This window comes from Zonotrichia leucophrys, chromosome 1 (genome assembly GCF_028769735.1).
Source record: "Zonotrichia leucophrys gambelii isolate GWCS_2022_RI chromosome 1, RI_Zleu_2.0, whole genome shotgun sequence".
Lineage (NCBI taxonomy): Eukaryota > Metazoa > Chordata > Aves > Passeriformes > Passerellidae > Zonotrichia > Zonotrichia leucophrys.
In genome coordinates, this window is record NC_088169.1 from 94,953,978 (window position 1) to 94,962,272 (window position 8,295).

At 47.1% G+C, this 8,295-nt stretch overlaps 1 protein-coding gene across 1 annotated transcript; it reads right to left on the bottom strand.

Annotated features, from left to right (window-relative positions):
* Positions 1-16: 16 nt before the first annotated feature.
* MIX23 (mitochondrial matrix import factor 23) lies at positions 17-8,289 on the bottom strand. The gene is made up of 5 exons (XM_064723120.1): positions 8,087-8,289; positions 6,894-7,019; positions 6,255-6,401; positions 3,827-3,886; positions 17-320 (listed from the first exon to the last, which is right to left on the bottom strand). Exons 1-5 carry the CDS (start codon positions 8,135-8,137, stop codon positions 270-272), a joined length of 435 nt encoding a protein of 144 aa, XP_064579190.1. The 5' UTR covers positions 8,138-8,289; the 3' UTR covers positions 17-269.
* Positions 8,290-8,295: the final 6 nt, after the last annotated feature.

An 8,295-nucleotide genomic window follows, 5' to 3' on the forward strand; every position in this document is an offset into this window, starting at 1 on the left:
TCAAGAAAGATGCCAGTTTTGCATTCCGATTGAAAATTGTTTTAATACTATAAAACTCATTTGTTCACATATTTTGTACAAAAGATTAGTTGTTTTCTCTTAATTACAGGAGGATCATTTCAAGCTTGAGAATTCAGCTAAGTAGGTCCAAAACAAAACAAGACTGGGTTCTACTGGTTCTGGAGGGTCCCAATTCAGCTCACCCAAGGTCTCTTTCCAGTTTGGCTCTCACAGTTATGGACCACCTTGATGGAAAATGCCCCACATCATCATTGACTCTTCGGAGGCTTGTAGTGAATTCGGCACCGCTCATTAAATACCTGAGACAACAAAACAGAAGAGCAAAAGTGAATCAACCCCATCCAGGAAATGAGCAGAACTTCACAGACAGTTCAGGCAACTACCTCAACTACCTGGGCACCCATCTCAAGCTGCCCAGCTCTGAGGTGTCAATAAATGATACTTACCAAGACATCCATCTCCATTCACCTTCACTCCTGGCTTTAGTAAATCCAAAGTTTGCAGCCTGATGTTGGGAGACTGCACAGCACTAAGTGTTCTCCCTCAGAAAATGCAGACTCTTAATCCTGGTAGGCTGTTATCATAAAAAATGCTGATGCCTTTTTGTTTTTAAAAGAGAGGGAAATAATCATGGGAAGGCTCCTGAATGGTTGTGTTCTGTTGGGTTCATTCTGGCATTCAAATCTGGGTGCTGTATTCCTGTCTTTCCTGAGCAGGCACATTTTACATTGGCATGATAGCCAAGAAGAGGGGCAAGGGCTCCTGAAAGCCACATGCACACTTCCAGTGCTGCCAGCACTTCCTGCAAAGGGCACAGCACTCCTGCCTCACTCACCTCTGGCACCTTCTCTGGGTAAAATTTAGCCTCCAGAACTGGATACTGAGGATGGTGTATATTTAGCTTGAACTGCCGCCAGCCTGCCCTAAGGAGGGCCAAGAAACGTGACTATTTAAAGTAAGGCAGCCTGAATGCAAAGCAAAACACACAGGCTCCCACCAAGGCTGCAAGTGCTCTTCACAAGCCATTTAGTTATTTATCCTTTTTTACCCCAACTTGTCCAGCACAAGTCCTGAAAGCAACACAAGCATCACCTGACACCAAGCTGAGGCTCTGGCAGGTGTTGGTTGTCCCACCAGCATTCCCACAAGAGCATATTTTGTGGGACAGGGATTTGGCAGATCCAAGTGTCTGTGATCATCAGGATATGAAGTTTCATGAACTCTCCCATGGGCTTTATGTGCAAAGTGAGTGATCTTGTACTTTTGGGGAAGTTATGTGCAAAGTGAGTGATCTTATAATTTTGGGGAAGTTATCCAACACTTTATATAAATACACAGTTTCAAGCTCTATCTTCCTACAATTTGCAACAGCAGATCTTACTCACAGGTCAGAACCTACGGCAACTTCAGCAAAAGTGAAGCCTGGAGCACGCATTTGTTACAGCATTGCTTCTCAACAATTTTGGAGCAATTTTCAACTACCTTTCAAATTTTATTTTAAACAATAGACATGGATTTCAAACTGCCTCATACTGCAGAAGACAAAAGCTGTGATATAGTTTCTTTCACACACAGAAATGTGCAGCCATTATGTTACCACATGGAATGGACACCTCTGGAAGAGTTCAGATGATGTAAAGGTTTGAGATCAGTGATAGGAGGAAACTGTAGAAATTAAGAGCAACAGCATCAAGTCCAATTCAGAAACATTTTACTACTAAACAAATCGAACCGTTTTTTGTCCATTGTCTGTTAATGACATTTTAATGGCATGTATGTCTAAAAGAGTGCTGGAAATACTCTCTAAAGCACTGCAAGGGTCTATAGCATCAAACAACACACCAGCTTGCTTTCTATCATGTTAACTTTCAAAGTATCTTCAACAGTAACTCCATAACCTGTGGCAGGAAGATCAACACACTAACACTTACTAACACTGCCTCCTACTTTTAGGATCATTGGCTCACAGATCTCAGGGTGTTACTCGGGCCACTTAAATCCATTGGTCTACCTGGGAAGTGCTGTTCTCATTTTCAGACATTTTTCAGGAAAAGCAATGGCTGAGAAATGTTAAATTCATGTTACTAGGCAAAAGTTTAATTTTGCTGGCTTTTACATATTTGTACAAACCACTCCAGCAATAAAGTCCAGTCTGGAAGTGCTGGACAGAGACTAATGCAAGTGTCTTGTTTGAAAGTCAATTCCTTGTTTGGTATCATCAAAATTGCACGTGCATTTCTCTAAAGTAGCATCCTTCTGTATGCCACTATTGCTACAGTCAGCCAGTATTTAAAAATCTGTTTCCTAATCAGATTTTTCCAATTAGTTTTCAGTTGTTCAGGATTAATGGAAATACACAAATGTACTTCCCAACCAGAAGTCTACAACTGTAAAACACCAGCCTGCACACCAATACTCACTCCCATGTAACAAATTGCATTCAGTCTGCAACCATGACTGGCTCTAATTGACATTTTAACAGGCAGCTAAAGGAGACATTTTTGTGTATATTCAGAGCACAGTACAGCAGAGCTGGAGATAAAACCCAGAAACATTTATCTCTTCAAGCTCCACTCTGAACATTGGTTGAGGAATACACTAGCAGGCTAAAGTACCCCTGCACCATGCATACCTCACTCCTTATAAACTCTCCATCTTCAGAAAAAATTAGTTCTGCCACCAGTAAAAGCTTAATGCAGCTACAAGAAACCCCTGGGATCATTACTAAATTTGGTGCTTCAGAATGAAGATTAGGGTGGGGGCTGTTCCCCTACAGCAGAGTAGCTGTAAAATATTTGCCCCTGGTGACCTGCAGGCTGTTGCTGCTAAGGCTGTGGCATTGATTAGTCAGATCTGAGTGGGTTTAAAATTAAACTGAAGTGCATGCATTGCTTTTTTGGGACAGTACAGAGGTGTGCTGATGGCAAAGCATACACAGGAAACTGTGTAAATCTCATTTCATCAGCCTGCACTGAGGTTACTGATGACCACCCTGGACATAAAGCTGCATTGGTTTTACACTGGTGCAATCTAGGGGCTAAAATCATGAAGTAGGGATCACAAAGGAAGGTGCAGCTAGTACTAGCTATTTGCAAAATTCCTTTTTTCATTTAGAGAGGCAGAGAGGTTCTCTGCAGTATTGAAAGCGCTGAAAAGCTTCATCAAACCAGAAAAGCATCTGGTGATGCCAGATGTGAAATGCTGCAGTGACACAATACAACCACCTCAGAACTTAAGCTCAGTGTTAAAATCACCAGACAGACTCGGGGCCATCAGTCCAGAGGGTGATCTGCACCCTCTGCTGACACAGGAGAGCAACGGCAAGGCTGCCCTTTGCACCAGGGAGTGCCTGCTCAGGCCTGAAGAAACTCCACCAGGAAAAGGTTCAACTTCTACAGCCTCACCCCTCCCTGCGCTCTGCTGAGTTGTGATCAGCACCAGATGCAGGCAAATGTGAAAGACCCTTCTCTCTGACATTGTTAGAGGCCCTAAAAAGCTTTTCAGAGAAGTCACCACAGAAAAGCCTACAAAGTGCTCAGCCACTGGCAAGGAGGAAAAAGGGACACAGGGAACAATCCACAGTGCTTCCTCCATGCTAAATCAGATGCTTTTCTTCCCCTGGCAGTGCAACTGAAAAGCTTTGATCTCTGCATCCAGAACTGGGAAAATGACTGACTTGAAGCATTTCCCCCAGCAGCGCCCTCATCTACTTCTAGTTAAGTTTCTTCACAAGGCACCAGTCCCACCCTCCAGTGCAGGACTGCCTGTTGGGACAGAACATCATCACTATTAAATGACTGAGTACCTTCCAGCTTCTGTCGTTTACCACTTCTTCAACATTGAGCTCCGACTGCATCAATTTCAACTGCAGAAAATAACAGACACAAGGGTTATTGTCAAACAGGTCTCCCTGCAGCCTTCAGTATTTATTACAAGTGCAACTTTCCAGCTCCCAACCCCAGCAGCAGGTGCACACCTCCTGTGATGGTGCAAACCAAAGGGCACGATGTGTAATCCCCCTGGGAGCCCGGCCCTTCCAGCCAGCCAGTGCTCAGGGCACACACAGGTCTGCAAGGGCACAGGGAAGGCACACTCACAAAGCAAGCCTGGCAGTAGATCCTCATTCCTTATGCTCTATTCCTAAATAATGCCCATCCAGATTTGCTAGCAATTAACTGATTAACACTGATGGCTTCACAGGCACAAATAACTGCACCTAATGCAAGCACTGAGCACAGGGAATGCCAGGGCTGGGGTTGGCTCTGCAGCCTTGAGTTGCCACTCTTGCATTATTGGAGTCATATATGAAGCTGGCATCAAAACCAGGAATCCAGCTAGGATTCTGGATTTAAAACTAAGGTTATGAACAGACCCTCTCTGCTTCATTTGCTACCTACTCAGTGCACTGACCAAAAAGGGTCTGCAGTCTGATCACGTGTTGTTTATGCTGTCTGAACCACTTAATGTTTCATGTCATCACTGCAGGACAAACCAGCTCTACACAGATGCAAAAGCTCTGGCAAGAACTACCACCAATACACAGTTCTTGACCACTCACTTGACCTGTGAGAAGGGCAAGAATCTCTTTGTTTCACACCTATTATTAACCCCGAGGGCCAGGTGTGACAGTTGTGTTTGGGTAATTTGGTCCTCAGGCAATAGTAGGAGATTTAAGAACCATCTGCCATTTTGGCCAAATTAAGATGTATTCTTGTTGGAGTCTTTAACACAACGGACAAAGAGTCAGAGTTTATCCATTTTCAATACATGGTTCCAATTAGAGGCCTGGTGAACAGGTGCAAGCCAAGACAATAATCCCACTAAAAACCTTCCAAGTAAGATATCCAGGGACACAGAGTTGCTACAGCTGTTGGATGCACTTCTCCCAAATCAACAGGACTTCAATCTGTTTGAAATAACAATCCAGCATCCAGAGTGACTTATCCATTTTATGGATAAGTCTCTATAAAATAAACACTCAGAGGATCTTTAGTAGTTCAAAGAAACTACTGCTCCAAGTTTTCTCATTCAGTGACCTAGAAGTAATAATTTTGCACAAACTCCTCCAAGTTTTACCACTAGAAGGATGAGAGAAACACAGAACAAGGGAAAAGAGATCTGTAGTGCAAGCAAGTGAAGAGATATTTGAAATCCCCACTCTTAAAACTAGGATGTGTTCTGTCAAGATAGCTTTTCTGACTTGTAGAAAAAAACATAACTCTCTGTGTTTTAGAGAGCCAAAAAAAAACCAACCCAAAAAACAGGGGGATCACACCTCATATGGTCCAAGTACAAATCTGAGGTGATCTCATAAAAAAATTCTGAAACGTTTCTAAGTCATGGAATGCTTTTAACAGTTGAAGCCCCCTCCAATCATTACACATTTTAATTGTGATCCTCCCAGTGTTTTCAGTGGGAGATTTCAGGCTCAGTAACTAAATGATTTAAAGAACTGGCTCTGCTAACAAAATTTGTAGAAAATACTAAGCAACCACTCCAGTTTTCCAAACTAATATCCATGCTTGTTAGCAGTTCAGTAAGTGAGGCTTTAATAATAAAACTGCTTGTCTGCCACATGGTTCTCTCAGTATCCTTTTCCTTACAAAAGGGGCCCTGGAAGTGAGGTGAAAACTTCAGTGGGGTTCCTTTCTCCACTTGTGATACTCAATCTCCTCTGGTCACTCTGCTAAAGTACTTCCCACCCACAGGCCAGAAGGTTGAGAAGGCATTTGCACATTAGAATTCCATAGGCAAACCCAGAAGTCTCTCACACACACCATGACAAGGTACTCCAAATATTAATCCAATATCCAGAATCCAGTATTTGGAAATACCAAACAGCAAAAAGGTTGTGTAAGTGGAATTCAAGGTTTCCTGGGAGCATCTTGTAGAGAACAAGCATTTTGTAGGAAAAGTTAAGCTGTGCCTCAGTGGTGTCAGTCAGTGAAGGTTAGAATCCACCATGGGAAAGAATGTGTGCTTTTCTACAGCATTCATGTAAAAGAATCTCAGAAATGCTCCAGTTGCAGGATAAAAGCAGCTCTCTGCCTTTGGGGAGATCTTGGGAAAATAATTCTGACAAGACCCAACAAGAGCCAACGAGAACCTTGGAAAAAACTGCTTGACTCAGGATCTACTTCAGGTTCTCTCCATCACACTGGTCCTTCCATTTGGGAAAGATACCCACTTCTTCCTCTATAAGTGATCTCTCAAAGGCTGCACCCACCACTCACCTTTGTCTGCTCTTTCCTGAGTTGCTTTAATAATGCTGCATCTTCATGGGCCTTTTCCCTCTCTTCTTTGAGGGTTTTCACTACAGCGGAAGTCTGAGAGATGCAGTCTTTGATGATTCTTTCTCTCTTGGTGTGAGCATCCATCAACTAAGTGGGGAGAACAGGAAAGTCACAGTGACTCATCAGAGAATAAAAACCTCCTAGCTGTAAGTTTAAAGAGACACTTTCTAAAGTCATGGTATTGCTGTGCCTACAGAAATCCCTTTGAATTCATAATCCACATTGTGGGAAACAACACTGCTTTGAGCAGCAGCTACTCTCAACTTAGACTATCCTATCATTCTTCCTCTCACCAAGCTGATCAAAAGTCGAAGGCAAACATGAGGAGTCTTGCAGAGCAGCAGGAAAAGCAAGAACCCTTTTTAAAAGATCCTTGAAGGATCAGTATTTCAGAACAAAGAACTTCTTGCATGGTTTTAAACTGAAGCAGTGTGCGGAGATGTTGAGCGGGACAGTCAGGAATGCACAAAGCAGGATCTACCAAGGCAGTGTTTCCTCAGACCCTGAGGATGTTTTAGTGGCCACTGCACACGACAAAGCAGCGGCAAGGGAGCTGAAAGTGAAGGTGAGCACACTCACAGACTCGTACAGCTCTTTACACGTCTGGCCAGGATCAACTTTCCCCACAAAGGAAGCTGTTGGAATCGTAGTGTTTAACTCATGAACAATTCTATCATCGATTGTCCTCATCACCCTGAGCAGCTCCTGTATTAAAAGAAAGAGAGAGATACTCGGTTATATCCCTCAGAAAAGCCTAATACAAAAAATTTCCATAGTCAAGCATTTGAATAGAAACTGAATAGGATTGCTTACAAAGAGTTAGAAGCACACCAAAGGAGCAATCCCACAGGCAGGAGTATGTGATGCAAACCACGGCATCCTTGGCAGCAAAGGCCAGAGCAGGGGTGAGTTACTGATGCCCCCTGCAGTCCCCTGGCCCTGCAGGCAGCATGGACAGGCTGAAGCGCCTCTGCCCAAGTCCCTTTCCCCACTTCCACACAGGAAACCGGGCACAACCTGCACCAAAACGGCAAACTTTGAATAAAACCCCCACCGTTCCGGGGGGCATGAAGCTGAGCTGGGCGAGGTTTAGGTGGGGTCTCGGGAAAAAGTTTTTCACCCAGAGGGTGCTTGGGCACTGGAACAGCTCCTCAGGGCAGTGGTCACAGCACCCAGCCCGACAGAGTTCAATATGTTTGGACACCCTCAGACACATGGTGTGACCCTTGGGGTGTCCTGTGCAGGGCCAGGAGCCGGACTCTGTGATTCCTGAGGGTCCCGAGCTACTCAGGATATTCTGGGAGTCCGCGTTCGAGGCACAGGCCGGTTCCCACAGCCCGACCAGCCTGGGCGCCGCTCGCAGCGCCGAGGGCACGGGTGGCAGCCCCGCTCCCTCGAACGCCGCGGAGGCGCCCGCGGAGCTCCCGCCGCCCGCGTGGCTCCCGCGCCGCGAGCGCTCCGTCGCGGGAACGGGACCCGCGGCGAAGGGGAGGTGCGCGGCCCCGCTGCTGCCGGAGGGAAGAGGGAAGGCAGGGAAGGGAGGGAAGGGGGGAAGGCCGGACGCTGCTCCCTTCCCGCCGCATCCCGCCGGCCGCCAGCGGCGGGGTGACCTCGCGCACGGGGCGCGCGCTCCCGCGGGGCCGTTCGCCGGGAGGCGGCGGGAGCGCGCGGGGCGCGGGAGGGGGGAGGCGGCGGCGGCAGCGCCCGGCCCGGCCCGGCCCGGCCCGGCCCGGCTCGGCTCGGCTCGGCCCCGCCCGCCCCGCGCGGCTCACCTGGAACTCGGCGAAGTCCTCGCAGATCGCGGCTCCGCTGGGCGCCGCCATCCTGGATCGGCCGAGGGAGCCGCGGCGCCCAATCCGGCGGAGAGCCGGGATGACGCGCGGGGCGGAGCGGGGCGGGACCCGCCGGAGCGCGGCCCCCGGCGCAGCGGCCCCCAGTCGGGCATCTCCACCGGCAGCGGCCTCGCGGCCCCTTCGCCTCC